This window comes from Saccostrea cucullata, unplaced genomic scaffold (assembly GCF_032062105.1).
Source record: "Saccostrea cucullata isolate Sc308-1 unplaced genomic scaffold, CSIRO_AGI_Scuc_v1 ctg2828, whole genome shotgun sequence".
Taxonomy (NCBI): Eukaryota; Metazoa; Mollusca; class Bivalvia; order Ostreida; family Ostreidae; genus Saccostrea; species Saccostrea cuccullata.
The window spans coordinates 34,887-61,085 of NW_026935391.1; the positions used below are offsets into that span (position 1 = coordinate 34,887).

Below are 26,199 nucleotides of genomic sequence, written 5' to 3' on the forward strand. Positions count from 1 at the left end.
GTGCTCGTATTTCAATAGTGGTTAAAACCTATGGTTATTATTATATTGAAATGCACTCTCACCCACGATTAAAATAATATAGTGGTCATATTTCAAAAGTGGTTACTATCTATGTTTTTTTAGTGAAATGCACTCTCAACCACTATTGATATAATTATTTCACTAGTGGTCGTATTTCAATAGTGGATTCTAATTATGTTTGCTATTGAAATGCACTCTCAATCACTATTGATATAATTATTTTAATAGTGGTCGTTATTTCAATAGTGGTTGCAACAATGCACTCCCTTCTTCGAATGTGGTCATAAATATAAACCAGGAAGTAAATTGTACTGACACATATTTGTATAGCATTAATGCAGACCTGACTAATGGTTTGTGTTCACTCATAAAAAGCTGACATTGTAAAATGTAAGTATAAAACAATTATTTGTTTATTTTCTTTGCTTTCATGTCATATTCTTTTTTTTTTCTTTTTTTTTATTTATTGAACTTATAAAGTCTGCCTTACATATTCTGATATCATATATTCCCGTGAAAGCCATGTTATGTATTTTATTTACATTTAAAATTGAGTGTACATTCAATCATTTAATAACGAAATATAATCATAAGATGTTTTATTAATTGTTTACAATAAAAAATATCATTTAAGAAATATTTGGTTCAGGATTCTACTTTCGTTTTAAACCTTATTTACCTATGCATTAAGTGAGGAATGTTTGCCACAGGTATCTTGGCAGGTTACCAGTCACTATCACAATTATGTATTGTTAAACCTTTTAAATTCCATTCGAGATAAAAAAAAAAATAAATAAGCTTCTATGGGGTGTACTGGAATTTAAGTCTTCCCGTTCTTGACTTTTATCTTAAAAGAAGTCTGAAAGACAAAAGAAATATAATGAAATCTTTTGTCTAGCATTGTTTTTTTTTATTATGGTCAGGAAAGTTTATATAATCATCATTTTTAAAAATATTTTTATATAATAAGCATTGGTATGTTCTCAATAAATACACGTACATGTACTAGTGTCTTTATATTAGTAAATTGAAGGATCAATCGAACATTTTATTTGAATTGCAAGATAGGAATTATTAGGGAAAAAAGACAGACGTACTAGGAAGTCATTTTGACAATATAAGTGTTCAATCTCTATTATTTTATAGGATAACTTCTTAAAACTTAAATATTCTTTCAGGGTTCTCCATCATTTGAAATTTTACTGTGTTGCAGAGTTAACGCGAAGCACTAAAATTTCGCAGTATTTTTGGGAACAAATTCGCAACTAAATCATTATTCATTATAATTACAAAAAAATACATGCACACACTTATTTAAGAATCGCTAATTTGTTAAACAAATGGTATGGGCGTACATATTTATAAAAGTAAAACTACGTTCTGAAAAGCAGAGGAAATTCTGATCGAAAGAGTCGAACTCCTTAATTAACATTTTTGATAGCACATTTGCGTTGATTATTTATCAGTTTTCTTGATCGAGTTATCGCATTACAAAAAGAAAGAAACTTTATAACAGTAAAATATTTTTAAGAATTCCTTAAACATGCTGAAAATTTTATGCAATTTATTTACATCAATTAAATGACTTCGGTGCGATGTTATGTTTTATTTACAGTGCTAGCATAATTCTAAAGCCGTGGCTTTATAGGAAAGACATATTTAAATGTTTTTTTTTTAAAATACAATGTATTTTATCAAAACTACTAATTAACTGTTACATGGAAGAGTTAAAACAAATTATTTGTCTTTGTTCCGTCATGCGTAAAATCCAGCGAGGAGCTAGGAGATAATTGATCATGCAAGGTGAAGCCCTAGTAATTAAGTGCTCTAACTTTTAAAATTGAAATACGATAGAATTGTTTGATTAGAGTTTCCGTTAGAGAGAATTTTCTGATTATCACAGATCTTACTGTGTCGGAATTTTTTTTTTTACTTTGTCGCATGCATAAAATTTGAATCGTTACTGTGTCGGAGAAAAATTTTACTGTGTTGGGAAGAAACACAGTAAAACATCTCATGGAGAACCCTGTTCTTTACTTTGATATATAGTATTTGTTCCTCGTACACTGTACATGACATGAGATAAAATAAACACATTTAGTCACCTATATTTACACTGTACCATAAAACCAAATATTTTACCTCATGCACTGTAAATACCCTTTAGTGTATTGTAAACAATTCAAATTGTATATCATTTAATCAAAGGGTGATTTACGAAATTGTTTCGTTCTTTCAATTACATTTTCACTAGCTTGTATTTTTCTACTGTTTCAATAATTGGAAAGATTTAAGAAAACATTTAACATGTTTCAGGTTCCTGCGATGATGGCGAAAATTAACTTGCACATATTGCTTTTCGTCGTCAATTCTGAAATATTACAGGTAAATTAAGAATTGTTTTTTTTTTCTTCATATCACGCCATTTATGCGACAATAAAAAGATGCTATAGATATTAGTTTTTGATTAATTGGCGACATATATGTCATTAATTTATATTTTTACATAATTATTTTACTTTTGCACAAAATATTTGCAAAGTCTACTACGACTTGCTGTTTAAGGACATACGCAACGTACCTTACCTACTGATAACTTTTCAAGATATTCTTAATTTAGGATTATAGTGCGATCAGATGTTCATAGACAAAAATTCAGCATGCATTACCAGGTTTTTTTTTGGAAGATATCAAATTATGAAATTTTTTGCATTATTCAAAAGTAAATACACAAAAATTACAAAACAAAAATTTCAGATTTTTTTTCTCATCAAAATTGTGTTAGAAGAGGTAAATAAATCTATATGAAACATTTAAAGTATTGCCCACAGGTCCTTCTTATATTGGAACTTTTCAACCCCAGAGAAGAACCCAATAATGTACAAACTACGTAGCGTATGACCTTAATCATTAATAACTTGTTTTAGTTTCCGTTGCCCTACCCTAGTTGCTTAGTTCCCCTTAATGTAGAATGTGTAAAGACATTCAATAAACATGTACGAGGTTGCTTGCTTTCAACCTTAAAAAGGGTTTAACTCTTGACTAACAGAACCTGTCAACAAAAAATACAAAAAAAGCATATTTGAACATAAAGAAAAGTTACAAAACAGATTTTTGATGGCGTTTTGCGACTCCTCCCTTCAATACACGGACATTGCGAACGAAAGCGAAATCCTGCATTAAGGACATCAGTGTACTAGAACGTTCATCTCGTGTCGATTATCTGAATTATCTGTATTTACATTAATTTCCTGTGTAGCTTGTAACACGAACTTTGATTGGTTACAAAGTCAGTTGTAAATTTCCGAACACCCGACTTGAGCCGGGGGTAAATAAAACATGACGTCACAATGCATAGTTTTTCTATAACACGAAGCAAATGACATGACATCACAATGCAACGTCGTACGTAGTAAATCTTATCGAAAGTTTGAGACACAGATAATTGAATTTATGTTTTAACAAACGATTTTTAACGGATACATATATAGGTAAAAAACTCATAACCCAGGTCCAATCAAGGGTGTACGGGGATTTACCCTGGGTTGTACATGTATTCCATACACCCTTCGGCCTCAGGGTGAATGAAATAAAACCCGGGGTAAATCACCGTGCACCCTTGATTGAACTTGGATAACTAATATTATTTCCTATCTAGCTTGTAACACGAGTTTTGATTGGTAACAAAGTCGGATGTAAATATCCGTGCACCCGACTTGAGACGGGTGTAAATAAAACGTGACGTCACAATGAATACATTCTCTATGATAAAAACCAAATAACATGACGTCACGATGCATTTTAGTACGTAGTAATCTAATCGATAGATTGAGACACACTTTGATGTTAACAAAGCATTTTTATGGATACAAAGGAAATAAATTCGTTATCCAGGTCCAATCAAAGGTGTACAGGGATTTACCCCGGGTTGTATTACATACACCCTTCGGCCTACGGCCTCAGGGTGTATGGAATAAAACCCGGGGTAAATCCCCGTAGACCATTGATTGAACCTGGATAACTAATATTGTCCCACTTCAGACAAATCTGTAGATTGCTTATTGGATAAAGGCTAATCACATGACGCCCTGAAATTTTCCGTATTACGTCACCATCGAAGACGTTCATCTCGTGTCGATTACCTACATATATTTACGTGTATATGGCAAAGGATATTTTGTATTTTAAATGCATAAAAAAACTTTTTCTTCCATGCTTATATATAAACGCGTAAGCCAATAATAAAATTTGATTTTTTTTAAATAAACTTATTGAACATGATATGATTGTATAAACTTAAATAAATATATTGAAAACATCAAAACTGAGAGAGAGAGAGAGAGAGAGAGAGAGAGAGAGAGAGAGAGAGAGAGAGAGAGAGAGAGAGAGAGAAAGAGAGAATAACTGTGAACCTTCATCAGTAGACTTGATTTTTATAATAAAGGGCGGATACTTTTCCTTAATTTTCTATGAGTCGTCCTCCCAATCTTGTACTCGAAGTGTTTTCTATTAGCCTGCTGCAGCTATTTTTTTTCAAATAATATACAGGAAGATGTAGATGTACATTCAATTATTTCAGATCCAAATGAGAAGATTAACAATTTTGATGGTGATTTTGAGGAAATTTAAGGAACACTTAAATTGAGATAACGGAAATAAAATAATTGAATAATGAGCATATTATTGTACTGTTAGTATCTTAGGATGTTGAAAATTTACAAAAATTGTCAAAGACCAGTTATATTTCTTATCTGCTCTTTTTTCAGTAAAATTGTAATAGATATGTAACAATTATTGATTTCCCTTTTTACACATTGACGGATGCAATTGATTTACCAATGACTTAAAATACTGGTATTAAATTAAAACTAAAGATAATAAATAAGGAAATATTTATGTAGCATTCTACGTGGAAAATTATAAAAGACAATTTATTAATTGCTTAAAGAAATAAAGAGCATGAGCCACTTTGGGACTTATTTAGCCCTGATAATTTCTGAAAAATCAAAACCGCTCAGTTTAGGTTGCAAATGCAGTATTTATCACTTAATTTCACATCTGGTCAATGCATTATGACGTCTTAAAATGCGTCATTTTCCTCAGATCCCGTAAATTCCTTTGAAAATGACAAAGTTGAGACATTTTTTTTCAATATTTCATATAGAGCACAACCTCTGATCAAAAATATGCAAAATTAATACATAATGAAAGCTTTCTTCCCGAAGATCAGAAAACATGTTTTATTTTTTGGATCGTGGGCTGTGCTCATAATTTAATTCTTTCCTGAAGGTAGTCAAATACGTCTGTTTTCTGCAAATTTCAAGAACATTGCAATTTCTCAAAGCCTGTTTTCCAGTATGTTGATTCTCAAAACAAAATTTTATTACAGAAAATGAAAGCACCTTGTGACTACTTTATTTTGATATCTGAAATCGGAAAGAGGGTGACAGTTAATTAATTGATATAAGTACAGGGCCATTTTATACATAAGATGGATCTTGCTTTTTATAAATATAACATACATGTACTACTCGGAGAATAAAAATATATAAATATGAAATAATATTTTAATTACCATAATAGATTTATTCACACTTTTTCTTCTACACGTATGTACAATGTTTCGATATATATCGAATTAAATCAGGACGTTCAATCTTTTATCCCAATCGAAAAATCTATATGTCATTTTGATTGGTCGACACGCTGATTGGTTAATCGTTAATGCTGATTGACAGCTTTGTAAAGAAATACCGAACGCGTGTTCGCTCTCTGGGATCGCTACTGAATTTGGGGTTCGCTCTCTGGGTCCGCTTCGGGTTCGCTCGGGGTCTGCTTCGGGTTCGCTGTGGGTGCGCTCCAGGTTCGCTCGGGGTCAGCCCTAGCGGACCCCGAGCGAACCCGAAGCGGACCAAGAGAGCGAACCCGGGGTGCGCTCCGGGTTTCCTTTCTGATAGGTCGTGTGCGGTCGGTACTGTAGACACTTAGATAGGGGTTATACGGAAATATGATGGTCCTTTAAAAAGTGCATATTTGGCGAGGCGTGAGCTTTAAAAAGTTGCATAATGGGCAAGGCGTAAACAGAGGTCAATATTAATTTTCTCAAGGACCCCATATATTTCAATATTACCACTCTAAAGGTCTATATAAAGTATTTATCCTGTCGAAGATATTTTTATAAAGTTCTTATTTTTTTCTGAGTTACATATAACAAATCCTTCCGTATCAATTGTTTACATTTTGACGTCGTTTTAAAAGATAAAATGCTTTCTTTGGTTGTTGTTGCGGTAGTGAATGTCGCCACATTTGCAGAAAAAATGCATATCTGAGTAAGCGTATTAACAACCAAAGAAAGGCACTTTATTGTTTATATTTAAATCTGTTTAAATAATCGTTTAAAGTAGGGTTAAAAAGATCAATTATTGTATTTATGATGAGAACGTCTTAGTACGTTTTAATGATGGAACAGCCACTGATCACGAAATCTGTACAGGTGACATGTTAGTATAGTTCATGCTCTGATCAACACAATTGATTTTACTTTTTGTGCAGTATTTTTGAAATTTAAGTAATCATAAATACGAGTAATTTTCAAAATGTTCGTGAATATCATAAGTATCAATGACTATTACATGTAACACATTAAAGTAAGCATAACCCTTTCTATCCATAGGTTAAACTATTAGATTATGTAAGTTTAGACTGTTGATGTTTTTTAAGCAATGGTAGGTGCAGGCGGTTCAAAACTCTACTATGGAACGCCGTCACTGCCTTATAACAGAACACTACAATTGCATTGTGTCAACTTTCCATAACATTATGTCAACACTTTGTGACATTTACTTACAGTATTATTGCATTGAGTCAACTTTCCATTACATTATGTCAACTCTTTATGACATTTACACACACTACAATTGCGTTATGCCAACTTTCCAATACATGTTGTTAAGTCTTTATGGCATTAAGTCGCACTTCAATTACATTGCGTCAATCTTCCATTGCATTATATCAGCTCTTTATAACATTAAGTCAAAACAATTTTACGTGGTGTAAAGATGTTTTTATATTATTTTAACTAATTATTACATTATGAGCACTCTCTACTATTTGGTCTAAGTAATTCACTGCATGATGTGAATTTATCTTTAATTCAATATCAAGTCGCTATAACACGATGTCAGAATTTCATTACATGATGTGAAAAAATTGTCACATATGGCCAATTCTTTACTATATTGTGTCATCAATATGCTACATGACGCTGGGAACCTATTACATGATGTCAGTTTGCCCTAACTTTTTGACAAATCATTATTATGTTATGCCATTTTATCTTTACATTGTGTCTAAAATGCTTAGATTCTTGTCAGTATATCTTAGAATATTTCAACTCTTTATTGTGTGACGAAAGGTTTAGGTTATACCTAAAAGTTCGTTTTGTGTTTTCAATATTACATGAACATATGTTAATCATGCAAATATTTCAAATTAAACATATCAAATTTTAAATTATACACAAGACTTAATTAATCCTTAAATAAATATCAGGCTAACATTTATAAAAAAATATCATGTTCCCGTGGAATCTTTATTGAGGATTTTTTTAACGTCGAAATTAAATGGCCGTTTAATCTCATAATTATTGCAAATCAAATAGTATGTGTCATGCAGCAATATTTTTCTTTTAATTTTGAATTATTTAGAAAAGTCCAACACTGCTGATCTAACTACTACTAAAATATACTACATTACCCATATACTTCAGCAAAAAGTGGGGGGAAATTTCAATGAAAATTTCTATAAAGTTATGTCGGAAAAAAAGAGGAAGCCAGAACCCCCCGCTCCCTCATATAATGTAATTTGTCCCAATTAATCAGGACAACACCCCCTCTTTTCCCAGTCGTGAAAACACGGTTATCAACTTTGACATAATGAAAATGTTTTTACAGCTCGTAATGAACATTTGAAATCAACATAAAGAATTAACACAATGTAAAGGTAGTTTAAAGTAACATAGGAAAGAGTTGACATATTCTTATTAAGTATCCACATAAAGGCATGGAGTTTTGACATAATGCAATAAAGTGTTGATACAATATGGAACGCCGGGACTGTCACCCTAATATATGTTCACATTATGTTATAAACCATTTTTAAATCACGTTATAAAGCACTGACATAAACATGATAAAGGTAAGATGTTTTCACCTCACATTGTGATGAACTTGGCGTAAAATAAAGATACATTAACATCACGTAATAATGCTTTGTTATAATCTAAATAACAAAAGGGAATGGACTTTGACTTAACATAGTGATTAATTTAATCATAGAACACATGTAAAACGAAATTAACTTGACGAAATGCAATTTGACATCACATAAATAAGAAATGAAATAATATAAAGAAACATTCATTTCACGTAATAAAGTTTAAACACAATGTAAACATATTTTCACTTCACATAAAGAACTTTGGACTTCAAGATATAAAGTAATGACATAATGGAAGAATGGTTTACTTCATGTACTGCAGCATTGACAAGATATCTTTACATCACCCCATAAAAAATTGACATAACGTAGATATGTTCACATCACGTTATCAAAGATTGACATAATGAATGCATATTTTTATGCTATAAGGCAGTGATGGAGTTCCATACTCTACCATTGACTTTTTTCTACCTCACTGTAACTAAAGCAAATCGCTTGATATGAGTACTTATCATCAAAATCAAATGTGTGGTGTAGCAAAATTGTTCCTTATATTTTGAATTTATTCTGCAAGTTTTATTAAATTTTATATGAAGATTTCAAAAAATTAAAAATTTGAAAATTGATCGAACCAAAAAAAAATACCAGGGTTGTCCGTAATGTTCATGGATAATCTAAAATTTTAATAAAAGTTGTGTTATTGATATTTATTATCAGCATATTTATAATCCTTTACTAAATGTGAACAACAAATTGTAAAATAATATTCAATTCCAAATATACGTTCAAATATGGTTCGGCATTGTTAAAAAAAACGTTTTTGAAAAAGATGGATCAGAGAGCAATAATGAAATTAAGCATCGGAGAAACACCAAACAGAGTAACAAATTTAGTAAACAGTTGGAAAAATCATATTAGGACGCCATTCTTTAGTAAAACAGGGACATATAAATTTTTTGGACTGTTTACGGGTTGATGTGCATGAAGAAAGACCATCATTTCGAGATTGCAGTGCTGTAAAATGAATAATTGTAACCTGACTTTGCCGTATTTCCGTACATAAAGTCGTTTTTACGCGGAAAGAGGTATGATGATTTTCAAGATATGAGAAAGGAAGTGTTAGATTTTATATGGTTTTCACGTATGAAGCCTGAAGTGTTTGTGTACATTTTATATGACTGGTTAAGCGACATAGGAGCTGTTTTGAGGTAAACGGTGACTATATTTAGAAAGTTACATGTACTTACTTTTTGACCTCGGGTAACGTCAAGGATTTTCGTGTTAGTGCTGTGGTACGCATCTCCAAATATTTTCAATTCATGTAATAGTTATAAATAGAATTTACTCATCACTATTGCGTTTGAAAAGCTACCCGAAGACTACACTTGACGAATTCACTGTATGCACTCACCATCACTAAACTGAAAGTATCGTTATCGATTAATAATCCATACAAAATTATTTTAGCACAAAGAACTTACAATGGCCCTAAAACAATAAAAAAATGTTAATTAAGACAGATAAAGTAGTACAGGGACAATCACTTCCGCTCTCACGACCTGCAAAAACGTCACAGCAGTTCTTGATCAGCGCACTAACCGCCCAATATTTAGGCAATTAAAAAACCTGCTTTTACTGTAATGGCGATGGTTTTTTTTTTGTTTTTTTTCATCGACGTCGCCCTTCAAACAACGTACACTTGAATGTTTTTTTCTTTAAAAGAAGTGCTAGCAGAGTTTCTGAAATGTTTAACTACTATTTTTCTTTTTTTAAAAAGAATTTAGGGTTTTTTGAAGCATGCAAAAGAGCAATACAAAATTATCGTTGCCCCGTTATTATAAACGATTTTCTGGACTAGCTCCATGAAACATAACAATTTAAGTATATCTATGATTTTTCAAAAAAGATAGCATAATTCTTTCTATCTAAACTTACAATGTGTATGATAAACTATAAATAATATATATATATATTTAAAATAAATTGTTGATGTTTTTGTAAGCAATGGTATGTCCAACCTTGAAGATGGTGTGTGTAACAAAGAAAAACTCATTTTTGATAGAAGCATTTGTCATCCAAAAAATCCCTTTATTTCACCAATGTGAAATTGTACACAATTGTTCCCTATCTTATTTTCAGAGTTCTAAGGATTTTTATCGTGAACATAAAATATGCAAGCAATAAAGATACTGAAATGGTCTCAAAACCGGGGAGGGGAGTTTCCTTTCCAAACATTCTAAGTTTGAATCCTGAAAAAAATGTGATTCATCAAGGAAATGTTCAAACAGAGTTAAGCACTCATACAGAGTAATTGTTTAAAATTCAGACTAATATTACAAAGAAAATAAAGATGCCAAGTAAATATTGATTTGAATAAGTGTAAAAACAGTTTAGAAAAATGATGAAAATTATGCGTATTATGGATAATAAACTCTGAAAAGTAAATAATACTGTTATAAACAAGTGCGATTCATTCACTTTATATAGATCCATTTATAAAAATATGCATTAAAATTCTAAATTCATATAAGCAAATCAGATTAATATATATATATATATAATGCCAGGAAATATCCTCATAAGTGTGTGACATAAGTTTGCAGGAACTGAGAAACAGATACGTTGTTGAAGGCATGAAACTAAATGGCGACAATGCCGGGTGATCATATAATGTGCTTAATAATTACACTAATAATTTATTGGTATCACACAAATGATAAAAGAAGCAATTTAATTTTTCAGAAAATTCGATTGTACATTAATAGTAATTTCATTGAAGACCTTCTGTAGGAATTGCAGTTTTTCACGAATGACAAAGATAAAAGTTGAAAAATGCCCAGCATCTTTAGAAGAGTGGACAAATGCAGCCATGTCAAAGAATTGTTCCTTGATTTCACAGACATGCGTTCCAAGCAGTGAGTTTAAGTACCACTGTGTTCGAAATGCATTTTCCAATGCTACAGTTGAAGTTTGCGCCCCGATTTGGAGGAGCACAGGTTAACAGTGAATTCAAGTTATATCGCCAGAAATCGATAAAAATAAAGTAGTTTTCATGAATATACATACATATATATATATATATATATATATATATAAATGATAGTAAAAAGATATAATTAAAATTGCAACTTGTTTTCACAGGCTACTGTGTTGAATACAATGAGGATGGAGAAGTCATTCAGGACAATTATTATGCACCTTGTACCAATTTTTCTACACCATGTCCGGTTCCATACATCTCAACTGATATTTATAAATGTAAGAATTGTTTCACTCTATTTCAGTACCTACAGGCTATAATGTCAAATATCGTTGTTTAGGCTTTTAGACTATCCCCGGTAGATGACGTCAATTGATGTCTGTAGGCTGTCCTTATATTTATTTGAGAACCCGTAAATCATGTGTTTTTAAAGTTTTTCTACTTAATTGAATTGATTCTTGCAAAAAGTTTATTTTATTTTATTTTATTTTTAAATGTTACTTTAAAGGATGAAATAAAAAAATCAAGACAAAACTTTTTTTCCCTGAACAATTATTGCACTACAGGAAATGTAACTTTACTTCAAGAGATTAATCTGAGATGTTATGTATCTTTTATGCGCCCGTAAACAAAGTTTCGGGGGTATATAGTTTTTGTCCGTCTGTCATTCTGTCTGTCTGTCTATCCGCAAAAACGTTAACCTTGCCCATAAATTTTGATATAGTGGAGCTATGACTTTCATGTTTCACATGTGTATTTCTTGTGACAAGAACTTTCTTTTGATACCACCAAATCTGACCTTTTCGTCTTGACCTTGAAATTTGATCAAATTTTACACATGAATTCCAAACTTTTACTTTGGCCATATCTTTTGAACATTAGAAACCAGGATATTTATACCCTTCACCGTTTTACCGGTACAATATAGATTTCCGTACTTATTAAAAAAATATTACCCATAACCTAAATTTTTGATCAGCAAAGGCTAGTTCTTTCATCCTCCACATGTGAAATCCTTTATAAAGAACTTTCATTGGATATCGAAAACTTTGACCTTTTCAGACTGACCTTGGAGTTTGACCTACATAAAAACAAATCTTGACCATAAATTTTGTGGAGTAAGGCTATTGCTTTCAATTTAGTCATATTAAATCCTTTTGGCAAGACCTTTCATTTGATATCATTAATTTTGACATTGGACTTGGAGTTTGACCTACCTTAAAAAATTTTTAACCCTGACCATAATTTTTGAAGTGTTAGGGCAAGGTCTTCAATACTTCACTTATATATTCTTTGTGGCAAGACCTTTCATTGAATACCAATTTCTTTGACCTTTGAACTTGAACTTGAAGATTTCCGTACTTACAATGTATCAAAAAAATAAACATTGGCCTACTTTTAACTTTCACAATTGTTTTTCAATTGAGAATACCCATCATAATGAAAAGGTTGTTATAAGCATGTTTTACTGTATTTAATATTTTAATTCTAGCCATGAAACATTAAGGATATACCCTTGCAATCGATCGATTTACTTTGCCTAGCTCATGCGTTTTAATGCAAACCCGTTTATGGATGTATTACCTAACTAGATGCTCACTCTTACATAATTTTAATTGATTGATTGTATATTGTTTTCACGTCCCTCTCAAGATTTTTTTACTCATATGGAGAAGTCACCGTATGCCGGTAAAGGTATTCAAATTCAGACCTATACTTGGTACTCAGGTCATTGAGCAGTGAGGGTTCTTTATCGAGCCAGCGCCTACCGTGACACGGGACCTACGTTTTCAAGGTCATATCCGAAAGACCCGTGACTTTCACTTCTGATACCTAGCGCTTGGCGACGGTACTTTAACTATCTGTTTTTACGTTTTAGGTTTGACGCGACGCCGCGAACGAGAATCGAAAACGGGCCTCCCGATCACAAAGCGAACGCTCTACTATTAGCTAGGCTACCTGAACGTTTGGCATAATTTTGAATTTGATTATCAAAAAGACATCGCATTAAATGGGACGAAGGGCCATCAGCTGATTTTTTTTAAATTGTTCTTATTTCATGTGTCAAACATGTATTGAAGCAGCTATAGCATTAAATTTTTTACTTAGAGATATTGATTGTTTTAGATATTACGTTTTTGGTTGCCAAGTACTGAAAACACTTTTAGGTTTACTTGCAACAAGTAAAATGGATCAAAGATTGCTTGCATATTAGAGGGCGTGAACTATATATAAAGCGTGCGGGTATGTTAAGCATATAAATCTTTTTTTAGTAAATTAGACTTTTTAAAGAAAATTAAGTTTGATAATTTACCAAAACCGCTGATAACCGTAAACTATTAATAAATATTGCATAAAGATAAGAGATTTTTTAACGCAAAGACGTGCACTATCACAACGGCAGCACATGACTTCTATAAATAGCGAAATATTCCTTAGTAAAAAAAAAATGTTACAAAACAACACTACCCCGGAGTTTAATAATTTCTTTGAAATAATAATGTAGTTGAAAAACATCTATTTCGCCTAAAAAGTGCTGCTAGGATCCCACTTTCTGTCAGTGAAATAGATTTATTTTACACTGTTGCACGAAACCTTACCCGATGTTTTGTTTTTTTATACATATAAACCAAGATTTTTCGTAAAACTAATTTAACTCTGGATTCTAGCAGGACTCTCCAAGTATTTTAGAAGGCAAACTTTCTATCTCTTCAAATCTTAGGTTTTGAAATATCCAGCTTATTGTTGTTCTGTTGTATTATTTTTGTAACGAATAACAGAGGAAAGACTGACCGGGATACGTATATAGCTGACTGTCACATAGCTGAATTTCACATAATATTCAAGATATTTACCTTTAAACTTTATTTTACGCATTTTTGTACATGCTGTCTAAGCCAAATTCTCTTTACACGACATGATCAATCCGAAGTTACTTGATGTACACATATGACGTCACTCAGGTTAATTTTAATCAAAATGACAGATAGATTATAATAAATACATTTTATTTTTTTTAAATGTTTCTACTCATTTTCTATACTTTAATTACATCTCTAAATACCAATACTACGAAAAATTGTCTCTAAAATTGACGTCATCACGCCTACATTGTACTATGACGTCATAATGTATCACTGATTTATTCAAGGTAGAATATTCTGTATGCTTTCTTATAACCCCTTCAATAATACATTATTTAAGGTAATCCCACCCTCTTATGATGTCATAGGTTTTTGCAAAAACTGTTATTGAATTTTATTCATACCCAATAGAACAACATATTTGGAAGAATCATTTCCATGGGTTTAATGATAAATATTGTTAAGTAAAAAGAAATAAAATGCATTTTTCCTTAATTTGATCAATTTAATCAATTATTCAATCTTTAAAAATGTTGTCAGGGGCAATAATTCCTGCTCTGGTAGCTTCATTCTGGCATTACTTCTAGTGTAAAATAGTTTACCTTCACAAATCAAAATTATCTTATAAGTAGCAAGTATTTAGGAATTTTCAGCATCAAAAGTATGCATTTGAATAAGTTTTTACATAATATTTTGATACTGTTTACAAAAAATGTACGATGTTTATGTCAACATATGCTTCATCAGTTTATTTACCTCTGATATATATATATATTATTATGACAGTAACTTGATCCGAAGGGTCGTATCACGTCGAGTTGACAGGCGCGGATCATCAGATCTAACGAGACGCGAAGCGTCGAGCTTGGTCTGATGATCCGCGCCTGTCAACGAGACGTGATACGACCCTTCGGATCAAGTTACTGTTATAATGATGAATTTATTTATCATATAGGCCCTCATACTAGCAAAATATAGCAAAAGAAAACTTAAGAGATCAATTGCATAACATTTATCCAGAAAACAAAGCATAATAACAAGGGACTTTTTAACGCGCAAGAAAAATAACGTCATATTTCTGCGTACTACGTCATCAGTTTCAGAGAGTGGTGATATGGATTCAGAAAACAACATGTTGGTGATCCGGAAAATCGGATCACGACGTCACGTGATAGCGTAAATTCAACAATAAAATTGGGTGATACACATTAGGTATATAATAAATGCAATGATATAAATGATATTGCAACCAATACATTTTTGGCAATAACTGGTAAATTTAAACTTTTTTGAATAAAAATATATTCAATTTTTGTAGATTAAACCATGGATAGCAAAAACTATACCCCGGTGTATAGCTTTGTTATCCATGAACTATAAAAGATAGTTATTTTACCTTTTAAACTTCATATAGGAAACATTTTAACAGAAATATAATAAATAGTCTTTATTAGATCGGTTTGTCAAATGAAGTTGTCTTTATCTATTTTAAAAGTGAAAATCCTAACACTAGTGCCAGGATAATAGTTGGTTTAAGTTAGGGGAAACAATATGCAATGCACATGCACACATGTAAAGACATTAAATCTTGGAAATATAACACCGAATGTTAAAATATCAATGATGTTTTTTTTTCTAAACCAAAAGTCTGTAGGTTCCTACGTAAGAAATATTTATAAATTATATAGAATAATATTGAAAAGTATTATTAGTATATCAATTCAAACACTTCCTATTGTTGTTTGACCGTTGTTTGAATAAGTACAGAATTAAAAAAAAACTATAGAATAGTATTTCCCCTACATATAAATGACAAGCCTTTTAACTTAATTTATATTGAATATTTTATAGTTACTCTAAAGCAGCACAGTTAAGTTTACAAGTAGAAATATCGGCGATTTTTTAAGATAAAAAATGCATGCTTTATTAGGATGGGCGATTCTTTTTAGGACTTCACTGATATCCAAACATATCTAACATGGTTAAAATCTACATGTTGGGGACATCTTGATGTTTTATTTAGACTTGTCACGTGATGTTGACGTCAAATGATTTAAGAAATTATACTTAAAGGTTAGAGGTCATCGATAAATTCCAAAATTGCAATGGCAAAACCAAATTTAAAAAATCTTAGTTTAATTCATAATCCTTTTAAACACTATATGAAGTTTATGAAAAGTGCTGCGAATCTATATAGATTTCCTTTTTTAATGGCTAAAATTTAATTTGTCGGACGGCAGGTTGACTATTTTGGTGGTCAACTACGTGAAATATAACTATAATTAATTCATTTGCAAAATTTCATGAGGTTCGCAGAACTTTTCATACATCTTAATGATTATTGAATTGATGTGTAAAAACTTGAAAAGATACATGTACATTGAGGGTATGCCCTTGCAATAAACCGATTTATTAAGGCCCTTCTATTACCTTTTCAGTGAATCTGCAAACAAAAGCATACGACAATATCACTTGTCTGGAGAATGTACGGACAATTTATGAATAAAATACTATAGTAGACATCGCATACAAGTTAACAGCCTTTTATTCAATTGCAAATAATATTTTATTTGAGAACAAAAGACATTTTTCATTGTACAAAATGTGACTTGATCAACCTCTCACTGTCTACAAACTGCGTCATTTTTGTGAGATGACACTCACATTGACATGTGTATTGCGATCGTTGTATCGTTTATATACTGTTGTGTGGTACATGTATATGTTTAACAAACGACAAAACTGCACGCAGTAGTAAGTTTGTATGAACTATACAGCTATCTAACTGTTTGAAATTGCAAAATATTTAATTTTCATTTGAAGACCTTATATTATGTGTGACGTCATAGTAAACATTTCCCGTACAAAATAGACCCTGCCTTCTTACTTTTAACTTTACTTTAAAATATATTTTAATGTCTTACTTTTTTACCTGGTTTTTAAGATCAACAGTGCTTCAGACTGATAAAGTCCAACAACACTGATTATATGCCAATTCCTAAAGAGAGTTCGTTTAATGCCATCACAGGAGTAGTAATTGGGTAGGTTTATTTTTAATCAATATCTTGTTTGCATTAAGACGAAATAATTTCAATTTGGACCCTTTATACGAGGGTCATTCAAAAAATACGTAGACAATGCTTCTCATCGTTATTTTATTATTACAAGATTAAAGATCAACACATTTTCGTAAACATAAACATTTATTTTGTCGAAGTGTGAAATTTAATTCCATTTGATTAAATAAGACTCATGTTAGCCAAAATTTAAACCAACAAGTTTTGTTACCACGGAGCACGGTTAATCAACATTGTAACGTCAAAGACAACGTTGAGAAAGTTTGTCAAAATTATACTAATTTTCTCAATTTCAGACAAGGTTTGTAGCGTCTTCTCCATTCTAAAAAACATATCCATAACACTTAACACCTAGTTAGCGAACAATTGTACAAATATAGCTTGAATAAGAATGTCATTGTTTTCAAATTCTTTAATTTACCATGTAACTTGATTAATTCTGCAACAGTGAAGCACACATCACGTTCTATGACGTTCCTAACTCTTTCGACAATATTTTAACCTTAACCTGTTTCTTTGCAGACAATCCATCTTCCGATTCAAACTTGCTACAACTCAAAAACTGTATTTTCCATTTAATACAAATACACGGATTATTTTTCATACAGATCCTGGTTTATACGGATTTTTTAAGCTTCTAGAAGAGGTTTCCCGAATGTAATGTTAAATTTTATTGATACTTGTTGCTCCGTGACGTCCTCCAACGTCATGCTTTTTTGCCTTTTTTAACAAGTTCAAATGTATTTAGAAACTGAAATCTTTTAAATGGAGCAACATATTACATAACCTGATTCCATTTTAATTAATACAGCAATGCTTTATTTAAACTTGTAAATTTTATTTCGTTTCAGCTTCATTTATTAGACGTATGGCTATAGATACTGTAAAGTGAAAATGAGTATATAACTCAATTTTGACTGTGCTCCGTGACCCCGTTTTTGCTGTTCTAAATCCTTAGAAATTTTAATAAATATGAAGATACATTCCATTTTTTTTACTCAGATTATTTGAATCTGTTGTTAAAATATTTGTACCAAATTTAGATACAATATGACGTTAAATAATAAAGCTAGGACAAAAGTCTACAAACTTTTTGAATGACCCTCGTATATAAAAAAACACGCATAGAAATGTTGACAATAGCTGATCAATGCTGATAAAATCGTTTCTTCCCTTAATTTCCCCATGGAATGAAGAATAAATGTAGCTCGAATTATTTCACCTTTTGATTCAAGGCAAGGTCTAAAGATATGTACATGTATAAATATTTCCATCTGCATTTGACGTCTTACTAGATTATTATTTTGTCTTAATGGACAGAAAAAATCATGAAGATCACCGTATAGACATATTAATCAACTAGTTTTATAAAGTCCGAACTTTGCAACAAATGGTAGGTAAGGATGATTATGTTTTGTTGGTGAAATACAGTTTGAATTCAATATAAAAATATTAATAACTGTTTCCCAAATTTATTGTGACGTCACTGCATTGTTTGCATCCTCATAACCATAATATTTCAACGTCAACAGTTTACTGTTCATACAGAGTAAAACGTCTAAAGAATCAAGTTGAAAGTGCTAAGTTTTACAACTTGTGTTTTTTTTTTTCCTTTCGTTTTTTTTAAATATTTATTGCCGGACACTATGACCATAATTTATTTATTTCACTCTAATTTTAAGCTCACATGAGCCGAAGGCTAAAGTGAGCTTTTATGATCAGAATATGTCCGTTGTTCGTCGTCGTCGTCTTCGTTGCCATCGTCGTCGAAAACTTTTTAAAAAATAAGGTTCACTTTTGCCTTATTTGGCCCTGTGAACTTCTGAAAAACTGAAACTGCATAGTTTTAGTTAACAATGCTTTAAAATACCACTTAGATATTTAGTGACTACGATCTTAGAAAAAATGACGTCAATTTCTGGCTAGTCAATGCATTATGACGTCAAGAAATGCGTCAATTTTCATATATTCCGAAGAAGTCTACAAAACGGCCAATTTTTAAAGTTATTTTTCGATATTCTATATAGAGCGCAAACTCTGATCTAAAATATGCAACTAGTAAATGATAGAACTGTTTCTGAGAATTCATGCATATATTTTATTTTTTACATCAGAGGGTGCGCTCATATTATCTTTCTTCACTGAAAGTGCTCAATTATACCTGTTTACCTAAAAATTCAAGAACATTGCAATTTCATAAAGCTAGTTCTCCAAGACCTGGTCTTTGAGGAGAATTTTTTAATAGGATATGAGAGCACCAAGTCTCTATTTTATTTTAATGCTTCAAATAGAAAATCAAAAAAAAAAAAAAGAAAAATCAAGTGTTGATCAATTAATTGGTATATTTACAGGACCATTTTATGCATAAAGTGCACCGACTTCTTTCATCTTCTTCTAAAAAAACCCCGGGACAATATCACATAAACTTGCAAAAAAGTATCCTTTGGATTCAAGTTTATTCATATGAAGGGCCACGACATCTTTCAAGGGAAGATAATTATAATTTTGAGAAAACTTATTGACATCTGTTAAAGTTCAAATCATGACCCCAGGGGTATAATAGGGGTACAGTGAGGTATCAAAGTTTCTCAATTCATGACCCCTTTGTGTATGACGGGGCCATAATGGAGTTTTAAAATTTACCAAAGGAATACATATAAATAATCTTCCCTAGAACAGCAATTAGTTATAAAGGAACAAACGTTGGAAGTGGAGATTCATGTTTCTTCAAATCATGACCCGCAGGACAAGGGTTGGGCAATATTGGGTGTTGTTTTAAGTAATGAAGTAGGATTATACGAGGGTTGTCCCGTAAAATCGTGGACAAGTTGTCTAGTTTGAAAAATAATCATCACTGTGTTCTGAAATTTTCACCACTTTTTAATAGATAAATAATAAATATACATAGCAAATTTCAAATAGATATATGCATAGGTAAACAAATTGTGATATTTTATGTTATGTACTGTATCGCCCTACGGCGCACGGATGATAACGTCAAAGTGTCTAAAACAGCGTCACGTTTCATCTTTGCTAAACTAAAAGTTGGATAAGCCCCACTTAAATTTAGAAATTTTATTGATTTACATATATGAGTATCTATAACCAGTTAAGAAACCAATGTGGCACACTCATGCAATCTTCTGAATATTTATTAGCAAGTTACAGTCAGTATTCTCACCATCATTCAACTAAAAGAGAATCTCACATCGACGGTCGACAGTGACCAGCATCCTTTGCTATTACAAATGGCAGTCTGTCCATATGTTTTGTACTATCTGGGGACTCGACCACGAAGACTTCACTAAGAAAACTTTCATTTCCTTTATATACTAAAAATCTGGTGATATTTTTCATATTTTCTTTCTTCCGTATTCCTTTAAAGTCTCTTAAGGCGTCATTACAACATCCTAATCTATCTGAACTGCTCTCCGGTGCGCCGTAACGTCATAAAAAGTCGCCATTTTTCGTGTATTGTGTTTATTACTTTCCCATTTCAATTGCTCGAGAAACTGCCAAAAATTAACCGAATGCCTTGAAATTTTTAAAAATACGACAGAATTGATTAAGGAATGGAATTAGGATAATTTTCATCCTAATCTTATGTATTGAAAACATTTATTACGAATTAATTCTTATGTCTTCTCTAATATAAACATGCTATTTTTACCGTGCGCCGTAGGACCATACCTTGTGCACATTCAAGCAGAATAAAATCTTTATTTTTGCATATATATTATCAAAAACATTATGATTCACTTAAATATGATGAATAAACATTTACTGAAAATTTCAGCTAAGTGCGCCCATTACTTTTCGAGAAAAACGCTTTGTCCACGATTTTATGGGACAACCCTCGTATAGACAAAATCTTTAAAATTCTTCTTCCCAAGTACTGCAAAGGTAATGCGATTGTTTTTTGGCCAGGAGAATTGATAAGTCATCAAAGTGGTTCATAGTTATACAAAGGAATATAGGGGCTATATCAATAAAAATTAATCTAATAAAGAAGAAGAATATGGAGATAACGAACAGTATTCAATCTCAAAGTCTATAAAACTATACAAAATAAAAGCAGAGCAAACACGGGCTCCTGAAACATTAGAGGTGGGATCAGGCCATTAAAGAACAAACCATTATTTGTCATATTGATTCAAAATCATCCTTAGGAATTATGAAGTACAGATTTGAGTTTGTCAAAATCCATTACCTCCCCGACCTCCCCAAAACAAATTTTTACATTTGATTAATTTTTTCAATCATGAATTTTTACTTTTTCTTAGCCAGTTTCTCAGGTGAGCGATGTGGCCCCTGGTACGGAAGTCCAATAGTGCAAACCAAAAATGAAGAAAGGAAAACGAAATTAATAAACAAAGAAAAACGAGATTATTAAATAAAGAAAAACGAAAATTATATATAAAGAGAAACGATATTACATGTAATATATAAAGAAAAACAAAATTATAAAATAAATGGAAACGAAATTATAAAATAAAGAAATACGAAATTAATATAATTATAAAGAAAAACTAAAGTATTTAAAAAAGGAAAACTTAATTAATACATAAAGAAAAACAGAATTAATTAAAAAAAAAAAAGAAAAACCAAATTATTAAATAAAGAGAAACGAAATTATTAAATAAAGAGAAACGAAATTATTAAATTAGGGACAGATGTTACAAACAAATTTTAACTCTGGAGGAGATTTAATATCATGTCACAAGTTTAGAAAAGTGGATAATTCATAGAATTTTTTCTCCTAAGAATTGGAAAATGAAAAAAATTTGGAAAATATTACTAATATTTCAATAAAATTATAAAAATGGATAAAACACACTCAGTAAAGGTTTACAGATGAGAATAAATTTCTGAATATGATAACTTGGTGTTAAAAGTGTAATTTAAACCTTAGAAAAATATACCAAGCCAGGTGAATTTTATGAGGACATGCAAAACTGTAAAAATCAGTCCATATAATATTGGGTGATTTATGCTATTTGCTTTTCTTAATAAAAACTAGTGCTAATTGTAACGGGGACCGTTACAGATGTTCCCCAAACGCTCCCCAACTCCCTTTTGGTGCCATATCCCCTGTAAACTTCATTAAATATGACAAACTCTATGCATTTGAGACTTTAACAACGTTTACCCAGAAGTGTACCAAGTTCATTCAAATTTTAGCATTGCACGCGTGTGCATGTGAATGAAGGTGCGTTATGACCATATCATATTGTCTACAGAATCTATATATTTTAATATACTAAATATTAAAGTATATGATCCAAAAGTATTGAAAATACACTCATTCAAGTGTTTTTTTTTTATTTTACTCATTTCACGTGCACGCACGTGCATATATGAGGATGGTGACTATACCTTCTTGTAGAAGTCCATTACATCTATCTATATTCAAAATCCCACCCCGTTTGGTTGAAAACCAACGGAGTTATAGCTGTATAAAGTTTCAGCCAATCAGATTGCAGCACATGTACATGCACGTGTATGCATATGCATGGTGACCATACCTTCTTGTAGAGGTCCATTATATCTATCGATGTTCCAAATTCCATCTTGTTTGGTTGAAAATCAAGGGAGTTATAGCTATTTAAAGTTTAAGCCAATCAGATTGCAGCGCACGTGCATGCACGTGTTTTCATTTTAACTGCTATATAGTATGTTGTAGGATATCCTAATGTATGGCTATATTAAAAATTTCAAGGGATTTCGTCAAAAAACAAGAAAGATATAGAGACTTTAGTTTCAGCCAATTAGAGCGAAGTGCACGTGCATGCGCGGGGGATCTTGCGATTTTGACCATGTCATATTGTCTATGCTACTGATATATCCTTATATTATGAGTTTCAAAGCATTTCATCAAAAAGGTAAAATGTTACGCCGATATCGATTAAATCGGTCATTTCACATGTTGCACGTGCACGCTCTTGCAAGCACGTGTGCGCAAAATGACCTTCGTTCCGCAAATCCTTAAAACATGCCTACTAACCCTAAAAAGGTTTTACCTAAGTCGGATGTGTAGTTTACAAGATCACTCCCGGACAAATAAGTACCCAGGAAGAAGAAAAATAATAATAACTAGAGCCGAGCTCGTTGCAAAGCAACGAGTAGGTCTTCCGTCCTATTTGACCGGATGTAACTTTGATTTTAAAAAAAATGAGTAATAAAGTCCAAAAATGGTTTAACCCTCCTAATCTATGTTAATTATTGCAAAACTAAGCCATTTTTTGCTACTTCCGGTGTAACCGGAAGTGACGACGACGGACTTGAAAATTAATTTTTATGCTCCCAGTGACAGATGTTACCCAAAAACTTGTCAAGAACGGCAAAAATATGCATTTTTTGACTACTTCCGGTATGACCGGAAGTGACGACGCCGGACGTTTTTTGACGACGCCAATAGATTAAGCTTGACATTTTAAACATTTTTGCTTCTTTGATGTATTACAAATTCTCAATACTTTTTGAGATATAAAGAAAATCTTTCGGCCCCTCTGGGCCCTTAATTTTAGGGGCCAGCCCTTTTTTCGAGATATCATTTGAAAGATCTTGGGATTCTACAATTCTTTTGTTCAATATATTTTAACAAAATATTTCCAGGTAAAAAGATATCGTAGAAAAGGTGTCAAAAATTTTGAAATTCGCGATAGGACTTTTTTCGGGCCATAGCGAGCGCCGACGTGCGGCACTTCCGATAAAAATGAAATAATTCCGCAAATTTACAGACATAGATCTACCAGACCTGAAAGTATCATGTGTCTATCAAAAGCCGTTTAGGAGAAATCGTGCGGACAAAACGACCCTCAAAAAGCCATTTTAGTGACGATAACTCCGGACCGGAAGTGACGTCATCAAAACGGAAAAAAACGCATAAGGTTCAAGTGATGTAACATAAGTCCTGAAAGTTTCATGGAAATCCATCGAGCCGTTTTCGAGAAATCGCGTGCACAAAATCGGTAAGAAAAAAAAACAATAATAATAAAAGTGAAAAAGAAACCTAAGAATAACAAGAAGGTCTTCCTCTGAAGACGGAAGACCTTAATAAAAGTGAAAAAGAAACCTAAGAATAACAAGAAGGTCTTCCGCTGAAGACGGAAGACCTTAATAATAAGAAACAGAGTAAAAACAATATGTTCACCAACTTCGTTTGGGGAACATAATAACCAGGCTCGGTATCTATTTCTAAAGTTTATATTACATTTTTATAACCAAGCTAACATGTTCTGAAATTTGTTTTCACCTGTAAACCTTTACTGAGTGTGATTTGTCAATATTTGTTTTTTATTGAAATATTAGTTATATTTTACAAGTTCATTCCATTTTCCGCTTCTTATTAGAAAACTTTCTAAGAATTATCCACTTTTCTAAACTTGTGACATGATATTAAGTCTCCTCCAAAGATAAAATTTGTTTGTATCATTTGTTCTTAAAGAAAAGAAAATGATATAAAGAAAAACAACATACAATCGATAAATCACTCCAGCGCAGTTTTCAGTATATAACGCGAAAACTGCTATGATTGCTGTAGAGAAGAACCGGTAAACATGCAGAATAACTTTTCCGTACGTTAACATATAAAGCTAAACAGCGATGGTGTTTACAATGAATGAAAAAATCGTATTATTAGAGTTAATTAGAATTAAGTTTAATACAAAGACGAACTATTTTTTTCTGCAGTCGAAAATTCTGGTAAATTAACAATTTGCACCATTATGGAGATGCAATCGAATTGTAGCCATATATATTTCTAGAAAACATAAAACCATAAAACATTATAGAGATCTAACATATAATTATCGCAACTATCTTTATTTTTGTAGACTGTCGCTCTTCTTCGTATGTTTGATAGTTATTTGCGTTGTTTGCTATAAAGGTAAGTAAGATTTAAATTATGAAATTTATGTAGTACGAGTATACGGTCTAAATAAGCATGTCTCACTGCATATTTTTACTCCGGAGTTTTTTAACATGATGTTTAGCTCTGTTACGTCTTATTAGAGATTCCGTCTTCAGTGGAAGACCCTTCTATTATTTTATGCTTCCTTTTTTATTATCTTATTAAAATTATAGTCTTGTGTTTTCAAGGAAGACCTTATAGTGATTTTATGTTGTTTGACAAACTCCTAGAAAACATAACAGTAACACATAGGCAAAGGAATAGGAATGGTCATTTATTCAGAACAAGCAAAATAAATGACAAACAATAAACAAACATGCAATCAATAAAATTGACCAGAGACAATGTATTTTAAAATATTTTTACATAAGTTTTCCTATTATGTCACAAATGAAATAAGTTTAGCTTTAAACCCTGAAAATTGCTGAATTACACCGGAAACAGTTATGTCATACACCGGAAACAGTGAAGTCACCCGACGGAAGAAGTTATGTCACCCATTCGATCACGTACACGTTTTTTTACGTTACGCATTTTAACTCGGGTTTGTCATTTTATGACGTCGGTTGCTAAGCAAATGTTAACAATGGATCATAATTCTTAACGTCGAGAAAGCATTTTTGGATTATTTGTGTGCATTTTAACGATTTTAAATGATTTTATTATTTTTTTTTAATTGTCATATAACATACACAAAATGGCTTCTCTGGCAAATATACCAGAATATTTGCCCTTCGGTGACAAATATGTCCAGCATCGGGTGACATAAACTCCAGGGTTCTCCTGTCACCTCGGGGCAAATATTTTGGTATGTCACCCTCGAATCCTAAAAAACAAGTATTCTGGATGCATAGTATTTCTCTGAAGCAAATTTAAACATTTCTTAGGTCTATACAAGGTTTTTGAGGGACAAAAAATTATAGAATATTGGCAAAGGAAACCCTCCCCTTTTTGATGTCATTTTCAAAGCCTTATTTGTTTCGGACACTCCTTGTAAAATTTACGATATAATTTCACAGAACGTTCACAATCAAGCAAAAATTTCATATTTTATGGAATAATTGTGTCACAACACATAGATGAATCAACGTGAGTTTAGAATATTCCATGAAACCGGATAAACTT

General features: G+C 31.7%; 1 protein-coding gene across 1 annotated transcript; it reads left to right on the forward strand.

Moving 5' to 3' along the window:
• Positions 1-323: 323 nt before the first annotated feature.
• LOC134242668 (uncharacterized) lies at positions 324-25,050 on the forward strand (the record flags this gene model as incomplete). Its single annotated transcript, XM_062724766.1, has 6 exons — positions 324-411; positions 2,338-2,406; positions 11,021-11,237; positions 11,383-11,499; positions 17,030-17,126; positions 24,998-25,050. Coding segments are annotated over exons 2-6 (544 nt in total), but the record flags the coding sequence as incomplete, so codon positions are not given.
• Positions 25,051-26,199: the final 1,149 nt, after the last annotated feature.